The following is a 27,879-nucleotide window of genomic DNA, read 5'->3' as shown; positions in this document are numbered from 1 at the left end:
ACTTGTCTGCATCATAATTTGGATCAATTGGATAGTAAATTTGTTTTTACTCCATTCTTCCAGGCTACCTATCCTTTCTAACAATGCTAGTAAATGATAATTTAGATCATCATCAAATTTGTGTTTTGGGCAGATACTTATAAATTTTAAAATGTTCGCATCCAAAATATAATTGGTATGATACTTTGTTGAGGAAGTATTTATCAATTTCATTTTTACTATTACTACTGGATTAAAAAATTTTAATTGCTCAATACAATCAAACATCCTACATGAAGCTTTCCTGTTCAAAAGTGAAGTTTTATTAGGCATTTATGAATTTTAACACATGAGGTTTTTTCCCCAAGCTGTTTGGTATGTTGCTAGAGATAAGGGTTTAAACAGATTTAGATAGTCCTTATAATTTATTGTCCCTATAAAACTGGATTTAGAATAATTATATCATTTAAACAGTGGTATAAACAGCTGCACTATGAAGAATCTGTCATTTACTCAGTGCACTGATTTAAAAAGATTGCAATACTCAGGTGAACGAGTTACCTTTTTACCATCTTTGTTTCAGGGATGTTCAGATGAACATCCATAGTCTGCAAGGTCTAGAACTTTAGAGTCATCTGCTGGTGTGACCAGCATTTCTGCAACTAAATAAATATACATCAGACAGTAAATTACTTGCACATACCCCCCACTCCCAAAAAAGCCTTTCTTCATCATCCAGTAAAACCATGAATGAGTTTGTAACCACAACCAGCAAATTCCAGCAAGACTGAATAGCTGAAAAAATTGCTTAGTTTATTTAAGCAACACATTCTCCCTTTCATCTTGTTCAGAACAAATATTTCATTGACATGGTTCAGTCATTACAAACAGGCTATATTCCGCCTGATAGAGCAGACATTGCTGGAAGGTTGCCAGATACAGCGTATGAGAAGGAAGTTGAACAGGGTGCAGAAAACACTGACGGGAAATTTGTTAATCTGAGTCTTGATGTGTGGTGCAATGTACATACTGATCCAGTAATATGTGCTTGTGTGACAACAGAAGGTGGGGCTTTAAAAAAAAAAAAAAGGTAATAATTGGAGATATACCAATCTCCTAGAACTGGAAGGGACTGTGAAAGGTCATTCAGTCCAGCCCCCTGCCTTCACTAGCAGGACCAATTTTTTTTGCCCCAGATCCCTAAGTGGCCCCCTCAAGGATTGAACTCACAACCCTGAGTTTAGCAGGCCAATACTCAAACCACTGAGCTATCCCTCTTCCCCCCCCCGAAACAATTGATACATCAGGAAATGTTCATAATGCAGAATACTTAAAAGTAACAGCTGAAAAAGCTCCAACAACCGTGAACAAAAATTAACATGTCAAGTGTGTCGCTTTGTCCCAAACAATGCTACAAATGTCGCAAAATTGAGAAGAAAACTAGAAGAAGATAATGAAAGGAACCTGAAACTTAACATATGGGCACAGTGCTCATTTGACGCACATTTTAGCCAAAGGTTTAGGTACAATTCCAGGAATAAAGGAAAGTGTTAAAATTGCACAATACTTCTGTAACAACCACTTTGTTTCAGCTTCACCGAAGAGAGCAGGAAGATTTCAAACTAATTCTCCACCAAGATGTACAATGGAATTCAGTGGTTGACTGTTCTGAGTTATTTATTAAGAACTGCCCTATTCTGATAACAATTTGTGAAGAAAATTGTGACAAAGTAGATGGAACTATCACAGCCAAAGTAGTCAATATTGGATTAAAGAGAAATGTAGAAGATAAGCTGAATATACTGAAACCTATTTCCATAGCCTTGGACAAACTGTAGCAAGATTGCTGCTGTATTGCTGATGCAGGTGAAATTTGGAAGGAACTTCAAGAGACATTGAAGAAATAAATACCCAACAACAAAGTTAAATTGCAGGCCGTAAAGAAGCGTATAGATCAAGCACTCACTCAACCTCATTTTCTTGCCATTTTACTCTCAACCTAAAATACCAGTGTAGATACCTAAATGCTGAAGATGCTAGTGCTATTACACAGGCATCCAAAAGCCACTAAAGCACTTCAACTATAAGTTTCAGGACTCGAGGTGAACCATTCATGCAGTACAGGTTTGCTGATGTTTTAAAGAAAGTCTTACCACTGAACTGCAGGAAGTCACTACCTCAACAACTCTAGTTTCTGGTGCTTACGTGCTAAACCAGCTTTTGAAAGCAGTAGTACTCTTTCTGTGCCTACTGAAGAGATTTTCTTCATTTGGACTAATTCAAAGTTGAGAAATCGATTGGGAGGTTTTTTGTTTTGTTTTGTTTTAAACAAAGGAAAACTTGTTTCTCTTCCAGTCTATGAACAAAATCTAGGAAGGAGGGGGATGATATTTACTAGTTTTAAAAGTCTGAAGGAAAGCCTAAAGTAACTTAGCAAATTGTTGTCTCATTTTCAAGAGACTTAGATAAGTAGAAACTTATGTTCCAGTCACTTTCACTTGGGAAAATTTTCAAATATGCCTAAACTGAAATAATCAGTTTAATTCACTGACTACAGTTAATCCCTGTTCCTTTAATAAATCATTTAATTGTAAATGTGAAACATGTTTTGAGAAAAGTTCATGCTTTCAAAACATGTAAGGTGTTTTAATAAAACCAAATTCTATATGCTGTTGTGTGTTTAATTCCAGTTTCTATCCTATTGCAGCTTGACACAAATCATGAGCAAAAAGTTAATTATCTAGTAAATAATGTATCATTCACCATCTAACATATTAAAAAGTATTAAGATCTGAAAATATTAAGCTATGCAATTGCTTGAAGAAATGTTTATAGTTATAGTATACCCTCCTAAGCAGTGAAAAGATATACCAAATCTAGTGTAAAGGCTCTATTTAGTTGTAAATCAATATGTTTTAATGGTTATATCAGCTAATGAGAATACAGCTCTCTTTAGAAAATACAAATGGAAGAGTTGATAAAAATCTAGGCTTTCTACTTGGTGATTTAAATCACCTTGGTTTAATTCTATCCACCCCTCCTCGTATCCAGTGGGAAAGCATGTCCAAATGATCTCATGGAGTCTCTACTATTTTAATGTAATGGGAGAACATGAGCTCAAGTTTTTACTGATGCTCAGCTGCCTAGTTCTTACTCACCCCAAGACAGCAATCAGATTACACAACCTGCAATTGCCAAAAACAGGCAGAAATCAGCACTTTATGCATGCCCTGATGCCTAAATCTCTCCTATTCCCCAGTTTAATGGATGGGTCATGGTGGTAAGGTAGAGTACCTGTGATTTACTAGACAAAGCTACACTTAGACTTATGGAAAAATAAATGACTACACTGCTAAGTGGACATTTCCGCCTCAGTATCTTTAATTGTAAAAATCAGAGGATTTAACCACTGTAACAGAGACACTTTATACTGATGCAAAAATTACAGGAAATATTGTCCAGAACCAATGTATTTTGTGACCAGAAGTTTGATCTGATAAAGACACCTCTCCACCATAATGGATTTCCTTCAGACATCAGTAAAAAAAAAAAAAAAAAAAAAAATCCCTGGATACAGTAAGAGCACAGAGAAAACAACTGGTTAAAGCCCTACATATTCTGTTGAAAGCTTCACCTAAATCCTGCAGCCCCTGTAGTAGTAGACTGGAAATGCTACAGTAAAAGGAAGGATTTTAATAAACTAAATACAAAAATGAATGTAGTACAGTAGCCTCTCTCTTGTTTGATATTACTCAATTCTATGCTGTCTCCATTCTTGATATGCTGTGGATGTTTGTAGTGACAACTCCTAACTGCATCATAGACATTAACAAGGTCCAAGCTTGAGGTTTTGGCAATGGGGTAGAGGATCATTCAAGTGTTTGGTATATGGGGACAAGTAGAAGGTAATTAAGCTCATGGAACAGGCACATTTTAGCAGAAATATTCACTGAATCAGCAGTGAAGTAGTAAAGGTTGATATTTAAAAAATCATCAACTTTGGAGGAGATCACATCCAAGAGTAATTTTTCAGGCTAAGACTCAGGAAGTAACAATCAATTTACACCCTGCTCAGGGTTTTCTTTGCAAGCACAAAGGCTATTTTGTTTTGAGGAAAATTGAGATTCTGGAGCATGGGATGGATTCTACAATAAATTCTCCCACAAAGGAATGAAGCATAATGGTCATAATGCAGCAGCAACAGAAGATTCACCTGGCTATTATGTAGCTGTGGTGGTACGTACAACAGACTTCTATCTTGAACAGTCCCTTGAAAGTCATCTTTTTTTTGAAAGAATAAGTGTAATGCCGACAGACCTGGTCGTCGGTGGGCAGGACCGAATCGGGGACCTCTGGAGCGTAGTGCATGAGCCTCTACAGCATGAGCTAAAAGCCAACTGGCTCTTAGCTAAGGCTGTAGAACACTCTCTAGGTGCCACTAGATGGGACTGAACACCACACCCAGAAGGTGTGTGGGTTACATAAATATGGGAGGATTTTGTTTTTGAAAACCCCAAAAAATTGCATCCTCCAACCTCATTTTGTGGTTGGCCTTGTGCTCTACTTCCTTCAACCTCACCTCTATAACCCTTCTGTAAAAGTACCGTATACCTTTTTCTGCCCATTGGACTTGATCCTACTGACAAGACCAATCCGACATGTGACTTTAGATATAGAACATCCTGCTGTCAGCCAACTACCCAGGCAGATTGTTCACCCATTCAATGTCACTACCATCTACAGACAGCATCTGCAGGTCATTCATTTCCATTTTATAGGAGGCACAAATAGCTTTACCACTACTGATCTTAAGTCCCATAGATTCTACAGTTTTTCACAGCTCTTCCACCACTAGCTGTAGTTGGTCCATGGTCTCTCCCAGTAAGGCAGTATCAGCCGCATACCCAAGATCCTCTAAAGATGAATCTTTAGATTTCACACCGCTTACTACTTTGGCCTCAGTCAGCTTTGTCGTCAGATAGTCTATTAGAACATTAAAGAGCATAGGTGAGAGAATGCATCCCTGCTGTATTCCTGATTCTATTGAAAACCAGTCTGTAATACAACTGTTGACCCTCACACAACTAAGTGTACTGCAGTACAGTTCCTCTACTAAGCACTATGGCTACACTTGCACTTCAAAGCGCTGCCACGGCAGCGCTTTGAAGCGCTAAGTGTAGTCAAAGCGCCAGCGCTGGGAGAGAGCTCTCCCAGCACTGTCCGTACTCCACCTCCCTGTGGGGAATAACGTACAGCGCTGGGAGCCGTGCTCCCAGCGCTGGGGCTTTGACCACACTGGCGCTTTGCAGCGCCGCAATTTGCAGCACTGGAGAGGGTGTGTTTTCACATCCTGCTGCAGCGGTGCAAATTTGCAAGTGTAGCCATGGCCTAAGCTCTCAGGCACCCCATACTGATGCAGCAGTATCCACAGTGCTGATCAATACAATGAGTCAAAAGCAGCTGAAAAAAAAATCTATAAACACAAAGTAAGCTTCTTATTGTCGCTCTAGTGTGGTCAGAACGAGTCACCTGGAATTTATCTGCTATATTTCAGCAGCAAAAATAAGTTTTCATAAATTGGCACTAAGACTATGGTCATTCTCCTTCAACACATTTTCCATATCAACTTTAAACTCCTTGTCCTTGCCGACAAGGCTCAGCCTCTGCCTCATCTCTGCCTTAATTTATTACCACTTTTCTCTTCACCCAATGAAAGAATTCTGCCTCATCTTTCCTCTTCACCTCTGCTCACTCTTATTTGTGTGCATTCTTCCAGTGCTATGAATATCAAACTCCCTTCTTATCCCAGTGTGCTAAGCACCCGTCTTCTTTCAGTTCCATCCCAAAGACTCATTTAGCCCAGAAGCACTAACCTACATTAATAAAATTATCAGTTGCAAAGTTAAAAGTTTAAAGATAATGGTTCTTTGGTTCTCACACTGTATTCTAGGTCTATCGATTTAGACTGTAAGCTCATTTGGACAGGGGCAGTATCTTCATCAGCACTGTGTACAGTGTTGGTGGTTAAAGAGTGACAAATAATAAGAGGGGCTAAAATTGATATATACCCACTGTCTCCATCATCAATTTCCAAACAGTTCACATTTTCTTCCAGGCTTTAGAAGCATTCTAAGTTTTCAAAGGAATTGCTGATCCAGATCATAAGATCAGCCAATAACTATTTCATGCTACATGGGGAATTGGATGAGCATCTTTAAAAAAGTAAATGAATTCATCTTACAGTAATAAGTATCAAATCAATTACACTCATTTTTAATGAGCACTGTATGTAGTATTCCAGGGCTATCTGCCATCACTGATCTGGCAAGTTATTCCTTTTCCTTACGTCTGGCAACATACTGCATAATAAAGACTGTTACATTATGGGAAGCCATGGACCCTGACCCAAAAAGGAGTTGTGTGTGGGAGGTGAGGGGGTCGCAAGGTTATTGTAGGGGGGCTTGCAGTACTGCTACCCTTACTTCTACACTGCTGCTGGCAGCGGTGCTGCCTTCAGAACCGGGCAGCTGAAGAGAGGTGGCTGCAGGGCAGGAGCCCAGCTCAGAAGGCAGAGCCACTGCCAGTACCAGCGCAGAAGGAAGGATGGTATGGTATGGTATTGCATTGCCATGCTTATTTCTGCGCTGCTGCCTTCAGAGCTGGGCCCTCAGTCAGCAGTCGCCACTCTCCGCCACCCAGCTCTGCAGGCAGCAGTGCAGAAGTAAGGGTGGCATAGTATGGTCCTGCCACCCTTACTTCTGTGCTGCTGCTGGCTGGATGCAGCCCTCAGAGCTGGGCACCTGGCCAACAGCCGCTGCTCTCTGACCACCCAGCTCTGAAGGCAGCGGAGAAGGGTGGCAATATTGCAATCCCCCTAAAATAACCTTGTGACACCTCTTCCCCGACAATCCCCTTAGGTCAGGATCCCCAATTTGATAAACACTGGTCTCCCCCATGAAATCCCTATAGTATATGGTAAAAGCACACAAGACCAGATTTCATGGTCTGTGACATGTTTTTCATGGCTGTGAATTTGGTAGGACCCTAACAATGGTGTATCAACCTTGTGATGCCCACAATATTCTGAGAACGGTAAAGATCTGCTATAAGAGTTAGTTGTCGCTATATCCTCAGAACTGAAAAATAAAAAATAGTTTAAATTGATTATTTGTAGCAACAGCCAAGCAGTAACACTAACATTAAGAAGTTGGTTGGGAGTGTGAAAATAATTGAATGGAATGCAGCCAGCCTCTTCGCACTAGAATAAAGTTTTATAGTAGCATATAATCACCACCTGGTCTCCCAAAAGCAGCAAACCAGTTTCCAGGCTGCCTGGATTCATCATCCTAGATCTTCCGATGTGGATCCTTAGCAGGTGATGAAATTAACATTAAATTTATGTGTCTGTAGCACCAGGAGTGCCTCCTCTGGGTCTGTCACCTCCCTCCCTCCCTCCGTAAAAAATCTGGGAAAATGCTGATCAGGCATCTGCTCTCAATTCCACAGAAGACAGAAAGATGTGGCCCAGTGATGAGTGCAGAGGGCTATGAAACAGGAATTCTCAAGTTCTATTTCTAGCTCCTACACAGACTCAAACCATTTTTAAAGATATTAGCAGATAAAAGAGAAATTAAGATGTATAGTAAGTGAGAAGAGAAGTTTCAGGTAATATTTAAAGTGAGTGCATCAATGACTGGTAGAAAAAGGAGAAGATTATATGAAAGAAAGTTTCATCACAGGCTGAGTCAAGGTAGTGATATATATGGGTATTGTTGAGGAAGTAGCAACAGGCATATTTTCAGGTATTGGAGATGCTAGAGATAGAGTCTGAGGTCTAAGATGACACCGAGACTACTGACAATAGAAGCAAATGGAAGGTGCTTTGAGGTCATAATGGGAGAGCCATCAAGAGGGAAGAGCCTACTTAGATCATCCAGTCCATCTCAATGTCAAGCCAAGAGAGTTCTGTAGAGTACACTCTTAAAATATTTATTCCAGCCTAGTTTTAAAACTTGCAAGCAATGGAGTTATATTTGAGGATATACTTTCTCTATACCAAAACCCATATTATTTCTGTCTCTTTTTTCAGACACCATGCCCAGAAATGAACAAAACGTCCCAAGCAAAGGCATGCCATTGACTTGGCATTATAACACTTATTTTCTATCAATCATTATGCATCTTCACGTTTGATTTACATTTTGAACACCACTGCATGCTGATAAATTTTCATTGATAAGTCCACAATTATACCCATATCTTTTTTCAGCTAATTTTGACACCAGTAGAGTTAATCCTTTCAGATAGCATAACTTTACATTTATCAACACTGAATTTCATCTGCCATCATACTGCCCATACACCTATTTCTGTTAACTTCAGAAGGACCTCTCTAGTATCAATCACCCTAGATATTTACGTGTCTTTTGCAAATGTGTACAATTAAACACATAACTGCCTAACTTTGACTTTAAAGAAAATAATTACTTCATTTAAAAAAAAAAAACTCTTCAGAGTTAGTACTTTGACAGTCTAGAAAACCAACTAGCACATATGGTGTATGTATGGTTTGTTATTGTCAATTCCCTAAAATTCACAAAGTCCAAAAGCATGCTGACATTTCATTTTCAAAAACAGAAGCTTTTTTTTAAACAGAAGAACAACATTTACTAGAAACAAAATAAATGGCATAAAGAAAATAATTTATTTTGCAAATAGGTTTAAAGGCGATGTACAAGTGGAAGTTTGCAAATGCTGTTAAGTTTAGAATATACTGAATGCCCTAAATGACAAAGACCGGGAGAAGAGCTCTGTGTATCCTGAAAAAGTCTGTTGGTGAAAGAGACGTCCAATAAAAAAAACAAAAAAAAAAACAAAAAACCATTACCTCACCTACCTTGTCTCTCTAGAGGTAAACATTTACTATTAGGAGTTGTAGGGGACAGAAGGTGGAGACATGCTGTCAGAATAACTTAATTTCAGAATAACTAATGACCACTACTCGTGATCTAGAGCATCAGTGTTACCCAGACCCCTGATTGCTCTTCTAAATAAATTTTCTTGACAGCATTTGGTGCTTTTCTCACCACACTAGCTATACTCTTTTTTCAGGCCTTTGACCAGACCAACCCATGCTATGCAACATACTCATCACTTCCATTCACCAGCTTCACTCTTCTTTAAAGACAAATGGGCTAGTTGGTACATATTTAATTTCAAATTGCTAACACACCAGCCTGCCTAGTTAGATTTAACAACTTTCCCCACCAACCAGTGAAAATTAACCTATTACGGCCACGAGCAGCAGAAGTGGAGTACAAACTGACCTATAAGACTTTTATTCTTTCTTCTGTGGCTTAGAAGATGAGAGCTCAATATGTTCTCATTAGTATCTGCATCTACCTTGTCTGACAGACACTTGATGGTTTTCCTTCCATGAGCTTAGACAAAGGTGTCTCCTTGCAGCGGTATTGAATGCTCAAGCTCTACACTAAACCCTTAAGAAATCCACTGATGTATTGGTTAAAAATGTTTGTAACAGCTTAACCCTCACTTTTTAATTTAGCAAGTTAAATAACTTGAGTGTTTTGAACTGGATGAGTTCTTACAAAGCTAAATGGCTGCAAATGGAGGTCTTAACATTGTGGACAATGTTTTAAATGATCCCTCTCAGAGCTATGTTCATATTTTTTCAAATTCCTGGAACAAAACCAACACACTGGGTGGAAGGTTTGGCTTCCTACATCCAGTTGGCTACTCAGCCACTCTTCACTCCTCTCTCCACGCCAAACACACAACTATGCCACAAGCAATCTTGTACTTGTGCTACTGTAACTTCCTCCTCTTGGGTCTCCTTGCTCAATCTCCTCCAGGCCATCCGAGATACCATGTCTAAAATAGATTCTCCTGACCCCTGCCCAGTTACTCTCTCCACTGAAAATATCCATGAACTGTCTTACCTTTATCAAGTTCAGATTTCTCCTACTGTCCTTCGAGATTCTACATGTATCCATGCTTATTTCTTCCTAATCCCATTTTTTCTCCACCCAGATCTCCTTCCTCACCTCTTCCTTTGCATTTTCCATTCATCTCTGGACACTGCTTTATACATGTTGCTATCACATGTAAAGTCCTTTCTGGCCCTGCTGAACAAGGCAATCACCTTCTTCATTCAAATCCCTTTCTTAAACTCAATATTTCCATAAAGCATCAAGTGTTAAACCACTTAAAAACAGAAAGCACTGTTATACACCCATATGCAACATTTACCACACTAAGACCCATTCTCCCAGTCATCCAATGCATTTTGTATCTGGATTTTGAAGGTTGCAAATTCTTTGTGGCAGTGACAGGATCATCCGGCATGTTTTGTACAGTGATAAGGACACTGTTAGTAGTCCAGTTAAATATTTGAGAGAAGAAATATTCAAAAGAGAAGAATGGAAAATAAAAAAGTTGAAGCAAGTTGAACCAACATAGGTTAGTTTTGTATACAATTCAGAGTATGCATCAGTGGGTACTGGAAATTAGAAGTCCATAACTCATGAAAGTGCAGATGGTACAATGCCTTGTTTGAAAGTCAGTAGGCTAAATAACTGCTAGGGCCCCAAATTACTTATGTAACTAGAATGCTAGTGAAAAAGCCACCAACTACCAGCCATTATTTCTTAGTTTCCTTCACTGATTTGTGTATACACAAACCAATGGCTATTCTTTTACTCAGCAAGTTTCTAGTAAGAGACAAAAAGGATACATACAGTTATGACAAGAAATTCTGCAGCAGCTTCATATTGCTAAATGGAAGTTTATAAAGAATTACATAGGAAAATACTACAAGCAGGACAGCAGCCAGTAGGCAGTTTATTTTGATATACGCCATTGATTTTACTTTGTCTTACTATTTTCAGTTTTCAATACGCTAATAATTTTTGTATTGATAATTCCTAGCTGCATCACAAGACTTGGGTAACACTGGAGGTTTTCACAGCTGGATGAGGGAGAGCTAAGCCTTTTGGCACCTGGGAGGCATAGGCTGCATGGTTGGCAGCTAGGAATGGTGGAACAGCTATTTCAGCTGAATACTTCATTGCTAAAAATAAATCAAATCTTCACCTTTCAGACTTAAGAACTCACTGAGTTGCATGAGAGTTCACACTTCTCAGAGCTATACTTCTAGGCTAATGTAGATTTGAGACTTTTCACCCTAACGTACACTGGTCACATCCACAGTGTCTTTGCAACCATATGGATGAGAAGCATTTTAAAAACCCTTAAATTCAATAATTTAACTTGTGGGAATGGGTCATTTCCATAGCCAAGGAATACAAGAGGACCTACTTATACTTAGGTTTATGTTGTCAACAAGGTACTTGCAGAGAATCATGAAAGATTACTTGTCCAAATAAGAGACCAACCCAGCCCTCCAGATGGTCACAGAAAATTCTCCTAGATTAAACCCTATGCCTCATGCCCAGAGAAGATGGGGAGAACAGGGCCAATGTTTGTGAGGACACAGCCTTGGCTCCTGCACCCAGAGCTAGCCAGCCACCATGGTGGGGTGCAGTACTTACTCTATGATGTAGTAAATTAAACTGTGCGTATTTGGCAGGTGGAGGAGGTTGAAGGGTAGAAAAGAAGCAGGAGAGGAACTGTGAATTTGAATCACAATTTCTCTCAGAGCTGCTTAGCTACCAGACATCCTTTCAAGCCAGCCAAGCCCAAAGCTGCAAACTAGTTCACTTCATACTTGTCGGTGACAACCAGTATAAGATACAGGAAATCTAGGTTTACCCTGATTTTTCAAGTGAAAGCATCAGTCAGTTGCACTTGGAATGAGAGCAGCTGGATGCCTGAATACAGTCTTTCTGGATTGGTGTTATTGTTTTTGTAGTAGTAATGACTGCTGTCACCAGCATTATATTTGCCAACAGAACAAAGATATCAATCACAGTACACTTCAGTGTCATGCCAGCAGTGTGTGTTTGATTTCTAACCCTGTTATTTAATTCCTTGGAACTGCAATGTATTCCATGCTCCTCCTTCCCAGAAACCAGTAACTTGCAATATTACCACTACCATTGGTAATTTTGTCTGACTCCAAAACTGTGCAAAGTTAGAAGCGTTCGGATGCTATCTGTAATTTTAGTCCTCGGACCCTATTCTAATGGTGTCTTACATGATTCTCTCATGATCATTGCACTTAGTCATCCTTTTTCATTTAATCCTAAAAGACTATATTACAGACATTTGTAAGAAGTCAACATTTGAGAGATTTTAAATCTTGTTAAAGTCAGGAAATTCAGATTAAAGGTCCCAAGAGCAGCCTTAATTCTACCCCCTTAAAGGCATATTTGCTTAGAAGTAAAGCTCCTATTAATGGTGGCACATTATTTGAAAACCTTCAAAATTAAAGACTTCTACAGGACCATGCTTTCAAATTAAAAATCTGTCCAGAAAGAGATAAAATTCCTACCTAGCCTTAACTCCAAGCTTCCCAATTTGTATAGTAGTTGGTTTTTTTTTGGTGCTTGGCAGCTCTGTCAACACACCCTTCTGTTTGTGCCCTTCATGGAGGTAAAGATTGTGTCAGTATCATATCACAGAGTTAAAGAGAAAAAAAAATACTTATACCTTTACTCTACCACCAAGACAATTGGATTGGAAACTAGAGCTAGGAGCCTGAAACCCAAGCTGCATCCTGAACAACAACAGCTTCAGTTTCAGTTTGTTGGTTTTGCAAGTTTATTCATTCCTTCAACAACATCTGAACCAGACATTTTTAATCTTTGAGAGAAAGGAAAAAAATATTTTTGAAAGAAATGCATAATGAAGCACGCACACTTGCTTTTGCAGTTCACTTCAAGTCTCATCCTAATTCTCCACTAGTTGCTGCTAATTCAATCACATCTTTCATTACATGAAACACAAAGTTTATAAACGAACATGTCCTTTAGATTTAAATAAAATAATAATAATATCTGATCAACAGAAACTGTCCTATCTACTTACATATTTCAAAACTTCTTTACATATACATAATTTGAGATACACTGGAAGCTGTAACTACAAGATTAATATTTGACCAAGGTGATCTGGACAGTTATTTTATACAGATATCTGTAATCCACTTTTACAAACACTAAATCAATATGTTTTTCTCCCTATGCATTACTGTACCACAGAGATAGATAAGCAACAATTCTGATTTAAAAAAGATTAGCCATAGGGTTCAACATTAAGTTGCACTGCTGAATAGAGGTGACAAATAAGGGTAAAGCAGATAATTTTTGATGGACCAACTATTATAAGAAGGATTTTTTTTTAAAAAACATGTAACTTTCTGTGCTCGCCTTTATATTACTTGTTGTCTTGGCCCCTGAGGGTGTGCGTAAACTGCAAACACCCACAGATGGCATAAAAACAGCCATACTGGGTGAGACTACAGGTCCACCTAACGCAGTCTTCAGACAGTGGCTAATGCCAGGTGCTTCAGAGCGAATGAACAGAACAGGTAATCATCAAGTGATGCATCCCAGCTTCTGGCAAATAGAGGCTAGGGACACCCAACCTGGGCTGCTGGGCCATTTAACTGCTATGTAGATGTTCCGGCTCAGGCTGGAGCCCAGGCTAGGACCCTGCAAGGTGGGAGGGTCCCAGAGCTCAGGCTACATCCAGAGCCAGAACGTCTCCACAGCAATTTAACAGCCCCACAGCCTGAGTCAGCTGGCACTGGCCAGCCATAGGTTTTAATTGCAGTGTAAACATTCCCTATGACTCTTGAGTTGTTCTTTGTAATGAATAAATAAAATTTAGCCAATAGTGATGCATTCTGCTTCTAATACAAGTGACCAATATTGCACTAAGCAGTCATGCTGGTTTGTTTTCATCCTTTTTTAAGTGGATTGTATATTAAAGCTATTCATAAGAACCGGTGGTAATTCCATTATCATTTGCAAGCCATAAAAAGACACACTCAGCAGCCCGCTAATCTATTTTGAAATGACATGTTAACAACGAGATATGCAATGCAGTAGTGTCTGTAGTCTTAGCCACAGTTTCCATTTATTATGTATTTGAAAGACATCCCAAGAATAAAACCACTTGCAAATAATCCTCTGGTATCCACCATGTTTGTCTTGAGACATTAAGGGTGAAATCCTGGGCATACTGAAGTGACAGGGAGTTTTGCTATTGACTTTAGCAGAGCTAGGATTTCACTCTAAGGCACAGTTTTCATCCTGATCTAGCTATACTACTTTACCAAAAATAAAAATAATAATAATAATTAATTGGTGCGACCCCTAGTGCTACAGTTATACCAATATGAAACCAGATCCATGCTGGGGGGGGGGCAGGTCATACCAATTTCACAGTGTTTGTCTCTAAACTAACAGTTGATTAATACAAAAGTTTTTTTGGGGGGGGGGGGGAAATGGTCTAATATGTCTAACAAACCTATAACATGCTCCAGTTTTATTAGGGAGAAGGATTGGGAGAGAAAGATGTCTTCAGCCCAATCTACTCCATGCCTATGTGCTGAAAGGCTGCAAAAACAGTTTTAATTTTCTCATGCCTGTTTCAAGGCCATAAAAAACACATGCTTTAAGTGTGTGGAGTTCCCGACCATATTACTTCCTCGGGTAGTAGTCTATGAACTATTTAGTATTAAGAACAAACACAAACCGGACTCTTTCTAGGCATTTATACCTCACTCATCTAGTACATACATTTCAGGGTGTACCTCTGGGTACATCTGTAACAAGAGTTCTTCTTGTTACTACACTTCACCCCTGCCAGAGGAAAAGGTGTAATTTTTTAAGTGTTAAAAAAGTATTTAAGTGGAAAAGCAGTGGCAATGAAAATCTCATTTTGTCCTGAAAGCGCCACAGTCTGTGGCTTTTGTATAAGGGAGTTTCAAGATCACGAATGCATTACCAAAAAGCTCTGCCCTCATACTTATAAGCAATATTTCCAACTTCTGTAGGAGACCACTACTGATGAGAAAAGGTGGTTCCTGAGTTAGCCTGAATCCAGCACATTAGGTAGCTTGGGAAAAAAAAATCAGGATAAGAATCTTAAATTTGATGTGGTGTCTAAGAGGGACATCATATCCTAGCTGGCTGTTTAGTATAAGGTCCAGTTTGTGGTGTGTGAAGGTTTCTAGTATTGTCAAATATTGTTTAATACTCAGTTAATGTAGTCTGCACGAAGAAATGTAAAGGGCAGACAATCTCTGAATTGCTTTAAAAAAAGAAAAAAGGTGACAGACGACATTTCTTTTCTCTGTTTTATAAATCGCTCATATGGATATTTAAGTTGTATAGCATGTATCTCTATGCTGTAAGCCCAAACAAAATGGTTCAGCACAATTCAATGTAGATTTTACAACACCAATTGTAAGTTTCCCTTTAAGACTAGGGTTTGTTTGGGGGGTTGGGGTGGGGGGGAGAGGCAGAGGGATTGATTGAGACTTAGGCTACATCTACACTGGCAACTGAATGACAAAACTTGTGTCTTTCAGAGATGTTAAACCTCCCCCGCCCCCAAAAATGAAAGTTTTGCCGCAACACGCACCAGTGTGAACAGCGCATTGTCCTGCCAACAAACAGCTGCTACACTGCACGACTTTTAGTGGCACAGCTGTAGCAACACAACCATGTTGCTAAAAGCTGTGCAGTGTAGACATAGCCTAAGTGTAACAACTTGCCTGTTTAAGGGTTTTTCCTAAAGTGCATTAAGCTACTATGCACTAAAGGCACTCTGAGTGAGCAGTAAGAGTGTTCACATGGGGAATTATTGCACACTAGCTACTCCACGCTAACTGCAGGGTCTCCCTCCTCCCTCCCCCACGAGGCTAAACCCTTAGTATACTATCTCAGAGACAGTCCCACACAATTAAAGAAAAATCCACTTTTTAAAGAAGATTTAAAGAGACCATATATATATATATATATGTTTGCTAAAAATTGGAGTGTTAGCTAGATGCCTGAGACTCAGAGACCACATGTAGATGAGTCAAAATTAGGGTAATCAATCAACTAGAAATATGCATTCTGCCAGGTGTCTAGAAAGAGCCCTGGCATGTTGGGAGGTTAACTGAAGTTCCACATGAGGTTAACAGAAGTTCCACATGAGTACTTGAAGTAGTACTCATGTGGAACTTCTGTTTCAGTTAAGCGAATAGCATCTGTGGAATAAGTACACACATACTACTTTCTACAACATTCCCCAGTTGATGAGAAAGCCTTGCTATCCTGACTGTGCAACCTCCCAGCAATTCTTTCAAGTGCTAGTGCATGCAAAAACATACATGTGTTAATGTCTGCGGCTACACCCGAGGACTGGAGGCTGACAAGTGTCATAACTGTCAGAGAAAAAAAGAAAACAAAGATAGCAATTACTGTAATTTTTTAATCATTCAGCAAGGGTAAATAAAAGGCAAAATGGTTAACAATTTCTTTGTATTTTCAATAAATATTTGACAAAGTCCTGCAAAAAGGCTATTAAGGGAATTAATAATTTGCTGGGGGCCTGAAGGATGTTCACCAGCTCATTGCTGCTGTATAAATTTGTAGTCACTGCTACCTACCCAAGCCATATGAAAGAAAGGGTTGACAAACATCCAGAGTTGTCCTGGAGTCTCCAGGAATTAAAGATTCATTTTTAATTAAAGATTATGTCATGATGAAACCTTCAGTCCAGGAATACATCCAGCCAAAACTGGTAACCTTAATGAAAGAAGAAGATTACAGGGCAAAGCTAGTGTAATAAACCAGGATCTTATCCAGGAAAAGTACAAGTGTAGCTGAGATCAGTTTTCACTTTGCAAAGTTAACAGCTGTTGCCCAAGTTTTTCATAGCAGAACTGGTATTTAAATATATTTTTCAATTACCTTTAAAAAGGGGGTGAACAACAAATTGGCAGACCTTCTAGATGACAAAGCTGTCTTCACTAAGTTAAAACAAAGAAGGTGAACAGGCAGCAAAATTGCAGGTGAAATTCTGTGTTAAACAATAAAAGGTAATACTCATGAATAGTGTAAACTATTCCTTCTAATGGGACTTGGATTGAAATTACCCTGTAGATGCTCAGGAAACTGACAGTGAGTGAATGACTGGAGATATAGAAATTTGTATACAAGGAGAGACCAAGAATATTGGAACTGTTTAGTGAGATGAATAAGAGTGGGGATGATGAAAAGGTATGAACTAATGAATGTTACAGACAAAACTAGATCAGGCATTTCTATTTACCGTCTCTTACATTACAAAAAGCAAAGGGACATTCAATGACACTGAAATGCAACAAATTGAAGACTGAAAAAAGGAATACTTTACATAGTGCATAGTTAAGCTATTTGCCACAAGATGCTGAGGCTATGAATTCAAGAGCTTAGAAGGATAATATTTATGGTGTCAGTAAGAACATCCAGTTACATTAGATATGACTAAAACAGAAAGCTTCTCTTTTGAACAGTTTACTCCACAATTGTCTATATGGGGTTTCTTGTGCCTACCTCTGAAGCATCTGGTACTAAGCGCTGAAATAGGTACACCACTGGTGTGGCCTGGTACCAATTTGTATGTTCATAGGTTGAGTGAGAGGTGTGTAGAAAAATAGCACCTATTAAGTATTCGATATGTTGATAAAATAGATGCAGTCCTGCCTAAATGTTTGAATTACCAACTGCCTCACTGCTTCTATCAGAGTAGCCATGCACTCTTGTAACTTGACTCTAAAGGATTAAACTTCAAGAGTTTACAGTCATTCACTTTGCATGCCACTTGAATTCATTTTGAATAGAAGCTTGAAGAAAAAGCCATGATCGAGATAAAACTTTAGAAATTGTGGTGTTACAGTTGCTATATCTTACATTAGAAAAAGCATCTACAGAAATATCATAGAGTACCCTCTATCACAAAAAAGGACTTCAGTCCCACGAAGGGGACTGATACTTCAGGCTATGTGCCTTTCAACACTAGCAAAATTGCCCATTCTTAACAGTGGATTCAACTGAATCTTCACTAAACGTGGTCTCCATGCATTCACTGTGAAACCTGTCAGGAACAGATAAGTGTAGACATGGCTATACAGCAATAGTCTTAGCAATGGTTAATATCAGCATTTCTGATCTGATTGTGCCCATTCCTTTACAAGGAAATCTGCAGAGAGAATAGTACAGCTTCTGAGTTAATACATTTCTCTACATTATCAAGCATGCACTTTCTCTGAAGAGAGTCATTCTTCAGATGAAGATCTGCTAGTGATTTGCTGCTGAAATTACTCAGTTAAGAGATCTACTCTCTGGGAAGCCATTTTTGTAGTCTCTCCTCCTCTCTCTATACTTCAAAAGCCCCTCACATTTTATATATTTGTAAGAAGTATTTATAGAAACTTCCACCTCCTCTACTAGAAGAGGTAATTTGCACTGGTTAATTAACAAAAAATAACCAACACACTTTAATTTCTTTGCAATGGTGAAATATTCCATTTATGCTGGCTAGCTTTTATTTTCAGAAATGATAAAGTTGTGAAGGGGTGATGAACTCATTACTTTTTACTACAGAACAGTGAAAACATGGGTATTGGGCAGAACTTGTATACATATATCCAGGTAGAATTAAGTATGTTCATATTTTTCACCGCTCTGTGAAGGACAAAGTACATTTTCCATTCATATGTGGAGTAAGATCAACTAACCAAGTTCTTAGAAAAACTATTAAGAGCAGACTTTAGTAGTATTTTGAAAGCCTTCCAAAAGCAACAATTCCTACATCTGAATTAAAACTGCACTAAGGTCTGTACAACATTTATATTCTATGAAGACCCCACAATCATTTAGCCACTTGTATCACAAGGAGTACCTACATTACTGCTTGCTTGAATACATCTTCTATGTATGTAGCTTGCTGCAAATGAAAAGTGAGTTGGGTTGTTGTCTGGTGGGTGAGTGGAAAAGGAGAGAGAAAGCAAGAATATAATAGCTAGCCTATGAACAAGAGAGGTGCACCACTGGGATCTAAAAGATTATCAGTCTATTCATCCTATGCCATAGATAGATTAGTCTACTCCAGAACTACATACCAGAACATATTCAGAACTACCTAAAGCCCCCCAACTAGCTGCTGAAAAAACTGGAGATTTAAAATGCCCATTTAACTGTCCTTGAGGAGAAATGCACTTTTCACTTCCCAGCACAAACCCCTATATGAACGAGACACTGAAGGACCATAACTTGTCTTGATTCACATTTCTGTTTGAAATGCTGGCCTTACTATTGTATAAAGTTAGTATAATTACAAAACATTAGAGAAAAAAATGATTTTTGAGGTTCTCTCTTTATAATCCACACTACTGTTTCCTGTGTATAGTGAATTAGTCAAATATCCCCAACTGATGTTCTGTGCAAAGAAAAAGGATAAAGATATCGAGAGAGATCATATGATTTTTCCATTATACTTGGTAGGGGCTGCCCAACCAAGTGTGCTGCTTGGGATGACTTCAAGACTTATTAAAATTCCAGTTGGCCATGGGAAAAGATTTCTGGAATGGCTAAGTCACTTCATAGCCTAAATGACTTAAAATTTACCCCACCTCTCTACTTTACAAGTTCTGATTTACACAAAATAATTAGTGTACAGTGGTTTTCCAATACAGAGAACATGCTATAAAAGCTGGGAAAACTATACATTAGATCTAATTTCTCTTCTGTAGGGTACCTGGAAGAGGAGCTAGAACAAATGTTTCCTTCCCTGGTACCTACTGTTAAGTCAATGTAACAAGCTATACTTTAAACTATGGTTCAACTCTGAAAGGGACTAAAAATGTCACTGAAAGTTTTCAAGTTTCTCCCAGTCTGGGATCTGAAAGTCAAGCTGGGTTATTTTCTTCTTCTGTGTCAGCACCAGAAAGAGAGAGTTCTGCAAATCAAGTTGTGATCAATGAACCCACACAACTCTGTCGTCTTCGGTGGTTTGCATAGGTTACTAAATGTAATTTATTAAATAATTCTGAGGATGCCCAAATAATAGAATGTAAATCACTTTCTTAGCTGATCTGGCCCTGCAGAGCCAAGAAGAGTAAAATGGTTTGTCACAATGCAAGTAGGTACGACTAGAGTCACACAAGGAAATGATCAGTTCAGTAGAGAGATGCCATTTTCATTCACTTTTCAGAGTAAAAACTAAAAATGTAAACATGAAATAGATGGTATCCCAGTCTGGAAAGCGCAGAAACACCAATTTGATGTTTTTCTAGCTATCATTTCAGGTCTCGTTGCTCAAATATTCCCTAGTTCCCTACTCAACTTGTTAGCAGAAACCTGTTATAGAAATAACAGTGTACTTTAATACAACTCCTGGTGCCCTATCCAAGTCCATAGTGCTGAGAGACCAAAGACTATATCACATGACCACGAAAGCATTCATTCTACTAAAGTTAAAATGAAATTTCTACATACCAGACTTCCTGTACCAGAAAAGCTTATTGACAATAGAATTTAAAAGCTCATTTGTTCTGCATTTCATGTCGGACCTATGTATTTTGCTTCTAACTTGTGAACCACCTGGAAACCCAGTTCCTTTTTATGTTCCTCTTGACAAGTCCATTTCTTAGTATGAAATCCTTACCCCATGATGCCCAACGGAGACTTGCACCAAAGTTGCTCTATAGATGATTCCCAGAGGATTTTCCTCGCCTCTCCACCACGCTGTTGGTTCTCTACCGCTCTGGTCCGACGTTCCCTTGGCGATGCTGACACGAGTCTAGGTCACCACGTTTCCCGGCTGAATATCCCAGGCGTTTCAGAGAAATCCAAGTGGCCTCGCGCCCCTATTAGCAGGGCTTAAGCGCTGCCCTAGCGGGTCAGCGCCTCCCACAACGGGAGTCCATAAGCATGTGGGGTTGTAGCCAAAGAAATCACAATCCCCTTTGGAAGGAGAAGGAGCCGAGGCGTCCTAAGGAAGAAGCCCGAGAGGGGTTTCTCCCATATCCTCTCGCAGCACGGTCTTCGCCTGTATCTCCAGCCCGCTGCCAGAGGAGATGGCCTCGGAGGTAGCAGCAGACAGCAAATCCCCTCCCCACAGCCAGCCAGCCTCTCCTTGCGCGGGGAGAAGGGGAGACGGTCGCCTCACACCGGGGCGAGGGACCCTGCAGCAGCGTTTATCCCCCGGGTAAGCAAAGCCCCAGGGCAGCGCGAGCTCGGGGTATGTCAGGTGCAGCGCGGGATGCGGCCGGCGTTATGCGCAGCGCTGCCCGCCGCCTCTCCCTCTAACACCCCCGCCGGCGGCAGCAGCAGCAGGATGGGGGGTATCGATTCATTTTCCCGAGCAGCAGGCGGAGGCGGAGCGAGCCGTTTCACCGGCGCTGGCATGAGGCTCCCAGAGAGCGGCGGCAGCAGCAGCTATGGGGGAGCACCGGTGGCACATCCCCCGCAGACAGAGACCCCCCTACCGGCCGTGGAGATGCTGGGCGCCGCTCCCTCTTCCAGCGGGGACGGGTCCTTTCAGTCACGCCTCATCCTGCAGCGAGCGGGCGAGCATCTTCCTCCGGGCTCGGAGAGGCGGATCAATCACCGAGAGCGGCAGCGGGGGAAGGGAGCGGCAGCGCCCCCCACTCTCCTGTGCCGCAGGGGCACGGTACGGACCAAGGGACGGAGCCGCGCGGGACTCCCGCTCCCTAGCCCCGCACACGGCGGCGGGATCCCAGTGTCGCGGCTGGGAGCTCAATGTCGGGCTGCACCCGGCTGCTCCAGCGCCCCCGAGCCGCCGGCTCCCCGCGCACCTCCCCCCTCCCTCACACCCGCCCCCGCTTCGCTCCTTCTCTGCCTCCCTCGCTCCCGGGAACGGGCGCTGCTTGCCCCGGCCCCCTCGTCTCTCTCTCCCACCCCTCGGGCGCCGGACGAGGCGCTTGTTCTGTCCACGAGACCGCGGCGACTTAGCGGTCCCGGCTGTCCACCTGCCCCGCCTCCTCCCCGCGGCCGGGCACCCTACAGTCCCCAGCAGGCTGCGCCGCGCGCTCCCTCCCTGTGCTCTGCAGCCCCGTCGCTCCCCACAGCGGCACCTGCTCGCTCTGTCTCCATCCTCCGCTTGGGGACCTTTAAATAGGAGACGTCAGCGCGTTCCCCTACGCACCAACGTCACACACAGCTCCCGGCGCTGACGTCATCAGGGTGCGGGGGATGATGTCAAAGTGTTCCACGCCGCCGGAAGCGCTTCTATATTAGGGAATGGAACAGGAGAAGCTGAGGGAAATCTCGGCTGCCGCCCACTTCAATGAGTGATCTTCCCCAGAGTACTAGCTGTGCCTTGTCCTAGCGCATCCATCTCCCACCTCCTCTGCCCACCTCACTGATTCTCCACAGAACATCGGGTGTTCAGAAAATGGGAAGAAATCTGGAGTCTGCTGATTCTTGGCTCCAGCGTCCCAAACTGTACCATCAAAATAGTGAACAAGTCCAGCTGCCTCTTACCCTACCAGAAAATAAAAATCCAGACCCAGATGTATCTCAGAGAATAAACACTACAAAAACTTGGAGTCTCTGAGACCTAGCCAATTTTTGGTTTCCCTCTCTACCGCCTTAAATTCCATAGCCTGGATAGAGAACAGTTATAGCTGGATCTTTGCAATTTTTGGCCCAAAGCCCCAAAATGTATAATTTAAATATAAAATAAGTATATCTCTACTACATCACCGTAAAAAAAATCCAGAACCTGATGCATTGCAGCCCAATACAGTGCCTGCTTTCTGCCAATTTTAAATTCCAATTTGGGTTTTTTGGTGTTCATCCTATCAAAATTTAACAGCTCCCAGTGCACCAAAAAAAATCCTGATCCTGTTGCAAACTGGCACACTAGCACCATAAATATATGTATCCAGCCCTTAGATCCAGCTACTTTTACAAATCCCAAACCTCCACATTCTACCAGGTAAATTCAGAAATTCAGCACCTTCTCCAGTTTTACTGCAAAAATCTAGATCCTCATGCACTCCTGCTTAGTAGCATTGCAAAGACACAGCCAGCACCTAGTTTTCTCCAGATCCTACTATTTTTGGCCCACTCCTCCAACTGTATTGCCAAAATAGATAACACATGTTGCTGCTGCTACTAGACCGGAAATTGCCAGGCTCTGTCAGAGACTGGTGCTAGTTTAATATAAAATCATTTATCTGGCACCTGATTCTTTGGAGGTCCAGCAAAGTTTTGTACCTAAATCTCTAAATTCTAATGCATAAATAGAGATCAAGGGCAGCTGATCCTTGCAAAGCTAGGCAGTTACATTGAGGCAGTTACATCAAAGAGTCTCAATCTGTGGTCCGCTTTCCAGCTCATAATTAGACATCCAAGAATTATTTGAATATTTCCCCCATATAAGCAATCTAGTTACCATAGGGACACTATGCAATCATGAATGGGAGGGGAGATATCCATGAAACACTCAAATTGTCTGCCTGTATGTAAAAGTCTGATTAGCCCTGAGTTACACCATTGGGGTACATAGGGCACTGCCTCACTGAGAAAAATGACCTCTCAGGTCCATTCCAACCCTGATATTCTATGAACAACTACATAGTGTCTTGAGAACCAGAGCTGTGAGCAGGTTCAGAGCAGAGAAAGACTGAGCCATCTCCAGACCACCACCACTTGGGACACTGGGAAGCTGTCTCATTTTCTGGATGCCTCAATTGAGAGCATGGGTCTGATTTACAGTCGTGCTCAGCACTCACAGCTGCAACTGAAATCACTGAGAGATATGCTTTGACCAGATGAAGTGCTATATAATACTAAGTACTCTGAAAAATCAGGGTATGGGGGGTCCCAGATTAGGCACCCAATATTAGTGGGTACTTTTGACCTTAATCTCCCTCTGTCTCAGTTCCCCACCTGTAAAATGGGGATAATAATCTGTCGTATCACAGGAGTGTTAGGATATAAATTAATGTTTGTGAAACACAGATACTGTAGTGGTAAGAGCCAGAGAAAAGCCCATGAGGAAATCAGTTAGTGAATTCTGAACAAGGTTTGAATACTGTGCAGTAAATAAAGCATGGGGCAAACACTGAACAATGAGGAGAAAACAAAATATTGAATAACTGCTCATTAAATGAACATTGTCTATTCTGTGCATTGAATGAGGCAGGGGTCCTGTGTGACAAATAATATATAATTAAGAACTGTATCATAATACATAATCACAAAGCAGCTGAATTAGGATTGCACAGGCAACCTTAATTCTGTTTTTTCCTAGTTTTTGAGTGCTTGATTTTTGCAACCATTGTAATGTTCTTTTAACTTGTTTTTGTGCAATATTTGTATGCAAGCCAGGATCTGAATGAGCTCTCCCCTTCATGTCCAATTGAAGAAATGGTCAATTATGAAAAACGGGGAGGTGGCCATTAATTTGAAAAATAAATCTTCAAAAGTAGTCTGTGCACAAGGTTTCAGTTAATTTAATGTAGGAAGTTTGAAGCAGACCTCCCAACAGTTCCAGGTTTTGCGGGACTGTCCTGGGTGAAACAGGTCCTGTCCCATAGAGCTGGCTGGGCTTGGCTCTCAACTCTGGGCATTGAGTCCTGGCTCCTGGCACATAGGGTTGCACCATCACTCAAGTCTAGCCCCTCCATAAATAGAGATGGAGGGGTGGACAGGCTATCTGTGAGTGAGTGGCCCAGGTAGGCAGCACCGGACAACCCCTCCAACCTCCTGCTCCTTGCGGGCAGCACCCATCCTGCTTTAGCCACTTCAGATGTTGTGAAGTATGTCATTGTGGCTGCCTTATTCTATTAAGAAAGTTCAGGACCAAACAAGGAACACCTCACGTGACCAGATACTAAACACAATATTTACGAGTGGGAAGGAACACAAGCCAAAATAGGGGAAAAAACAGGTTAAAGAATGATTAGATGAGTTAGATCAGTGGTTTTCAGCCAGGGGTATGTGTACCCCTGGGGGTACATAAGTTTTCCATGGGTACTCAATTCATCTAGATCAGTGTTTCTCAACATGGGGGTTGTGAGTGTGCGTGTGTATGTGTCACAGGGCAGGTTTAGGAGGGGTCGCAAGTGCTGGGCCAGCATTATGGGGTGGCAAGCAGGGCAGTTGCCCAGGGCTGCCTGTCACGGGGGGGCCTGCAGAGTTTAATTATATGCTTCAGTACCGGGTGGTGGGACTCAGGCCTCCGATAAAGGCTCACATGTGAAAAAACAGGCTCAGTATTACACTGAAATGTAAGTACAATATTTATACTGCAATCGATTTATTTTATAATTACATGGTAAAAATGAGAACTTAAGCAATTCTTCAGTAATAGGATGCTGTGACACTTTTGTATTTTTACGTCTGATTTTGTAAGCAAGTACTTTTTAAGTGAGGTGAAACTTGGGGTACAAGACAAATCAGATAACTGAAAGGTAATCTGCAAAGTTGAGAACCACTGAGCTATATGTATTCAAGTTGGCAGGGCCTGAAGAAATTCATCCTACGGTACTTAAGGAAGTAACTTAAGCAATCCATAACCATTACTGATTATTTTTGAGAACACATGGAGGAATGGCAAGGTCCCAGAGGAGAGAAAGGCAAACATAGTACTTATCTTTAAATACAGGAACAAAGAGGACCCGGGGAATTATAGACCAGTCAACCTAACTTCAACACCTGGAAAGATACTGGAACTAATTATTAAACAATCAATTTGTGAGCACCTAGAGAATAATAGCATTATAAGGAACATCTAACAAGGATGTCATGCCAAACCAGCCTAATTTCCTTCTTTGACAGGGTTACTAGCCTAGTGGATAAGGGAGAAGCAGTACATATGATATATCTTGATTTTAGAAAGACTTTTGACACAGTCCTTCATACAGGGGCCACTGATGCATCTACAGAATACCAGAGGTCTCAGTACTTCTGGAACAGCATGGGCCTGCCCCTACCTGTGTGACCGCACATGCATGACACCAGTGGGAACAACGTGGCATGCTTTTCAAAATGGTGTCCTCCATGTGGCATGACCTTGCATGCACCATATATGTGAGGTCACACCAGTGGGAGCAAAGTAACATGCTCTGATATCAAACAAAACCAAGTCCAGGACAAGACAGGGACAAACATTACCAAAAACAGATTGTCCAGCTTAAATTTGGAAAAGTGGTTTGCCTATTCCCACATGACATTCTCATAAGCAAACTAGGGAAATGTGGTCTAGATGAAATTACTATAAGGTGGGTGCACAATTATTGAAAGATTGTCCTCAAAGACTAATTTACCAATAGTTCACTGTCAAACTAAATGAGTGTATGTAGTGGTATCACACAGGGGTCAGTCTTGGGTCCAGTACTATTCAATATTTTCATTAATGACTTAGATAATAGAGTGAAGAGTATGCTTATAAAATTTGCAGATGACAACTAGGTGGGAGAGATTGCAAGTACTTTGGAGGACAGGATTAGAATTCAAAACAACCTTGCCAAATTAGTTAATTGGACTGAAGTCAGCAAGATTAAATTCAAGAGAGACAAGTGCAAAGAACTTCATTTAGGAAGTGAAAAAAAATCAAATCAACAAAATGGCTAGGTGGTAGTACTGCTGAGAAGGTTCTGGGGGCTATAGTGGATCACAAATTGAATGAGTCAACAATGTGATACAGTTACAAAATAGGCTACTATTCTGAAGTGTATTAATAGTAGTATTTTATATAAGACAGTAGGTAATTGTGCCACTCTACTTGACACTGATTAGGCCTCAGCTGAAGTACTGTGCCCAATTCTGGGCAACACACTTCAGGAAAGATGTGGACAAACTGGAGAGAGTCCAGAGGAGAGCAACAAAACTGATAGGTTTAGAAAACCTGAGCTGTGAGGAAAAGTTAAAAAAATTGGGCATATTTAGTTTTCAGAAAAAAAGCCTGAGGGGGGTCTTGATAATAGTCTTCTAATATGTTAAAGGCTGTTATAAAGAGGATGGTGATCCACTGTTTTCCATGTCCACTGAACATAGGACAAGAAGTAAGGGGCTTAATCTGCAGCAAGGGAGATTTAGGTTAACTATTAGGAAACACTTTCTAACTATAAGCATAGTTAGCACTGGAACAGGCTTCCAAGAGAAGTTGTGGAATTGGAATTAATAATATAATATGGGAAACCACCAAACACTAATTGGATTTAATAAAGGAATTTGTGATTAAAAGACCAAATGGTATTTATACAATTGTTCTAAACATGCCTAAAGCGCCTAAAAAATAAGCAATTTACTACAGCCAAACAGTTATAAAACGTTTATAAAAGCAACAAAGAATCCTGTGGCACCTTATAGACTAACAGACGTTTTGCAGCATGAGCTTTCGTGGGTGAATACCCACTTCTTCGGATGCATCCCACGAAAGCTCATGCTGCAAAACGTCTGTTAGTCGATAAGGTGCCACAGGATTCTTTGTTGCTTTTACAGATCCAGACTAACACGGCTACCCCTCTGATACTTAAAACGTTTATAAGCATTTGATCAAGATACTTACAAATGGGCTAAACCCATAGGTGCTTAGATCCACATTGGTTGGCTCCAACATGGACAGGCAGGTATTAGCAACAAACCCTTAAAGAGTTTACTTTTTATTCTCTTTAACAAACAAGTTATGTTATTGCCATTTACTGATTTCAGCTAAAAACCAGTTGGAAACAACTCACCCTTATTTCCCGTCTTAATTCATATAAGATTTACAATCTCCTTTCTTCCCAAGGCCTTTCCTCCCCTCCTTCTTGCTGTCCAACAGTTCTCCCATTGCACCTGGGTTCACATAGGCTTTAGTGCTGGTATGTGGTTTGGGGAAGGGCCATGTTGGCTCATTTTAGGATAGATTCTCTTTGTTTTATATTAAAACATCTGCAGTCATCCCTATTGGTCAGAGCCT

General features: G+C 40.8%; 1 protein-coding gene across 4 annotated transcripts in view; it reads right to left on the bottom strand.

Annotated features, from left to right (window-relative positions):
- Positions 1-27,879, bottom strand: part of HOMER1 (homer scaffold protein 1) — a 170,693-nt gene that overhangs the window by 102,467 nt on the left and 40,347 nt on the right. Inside the window, exon 1 of one of the 4 annotated variants that reach the window (XM_039543423.1) lies at positions 22,040-22,162. The exons of 2 other annotated variants lie outside the window; for them this stretch is intronic. Coding sequence is in view for 1 of the 2 variants with exons in the window: in XM_039543421.1 (XP_039399355.1) it covers positions 20,608-20,612 (5 nt within the window). In the remaining variant the exon portion in view is untranslated. Of the gene's footprint in view, positions 1-20,607; positions 21,765-22,039; positions 22,163-27,879 lie in introns of those variants that run through there. One more of the 4 variants, XM_039543421.1, reaches the window with a different exon arrangement.

This window comes from Mauremys reevesii, linkage group 6 (genome assembly GCF_016161935.1).
Source record: "Mauremys reevesii isolate NIE-2019 linkage group 6, ASM1616193v1, whole genome shotgun sequence".
Classification (NCBI taxonomy): domain Eukaryota; kingdom Metazoa; phylum Chordata; order Testudines; family Geoemydidae; genus Mauremys; species Mauremys reevesii.
The sequence above is the reverse complement of the archived record's forward strand: the minus strand, read 5'-3'. Positions and strand labels throughout refer to the sequence as shown.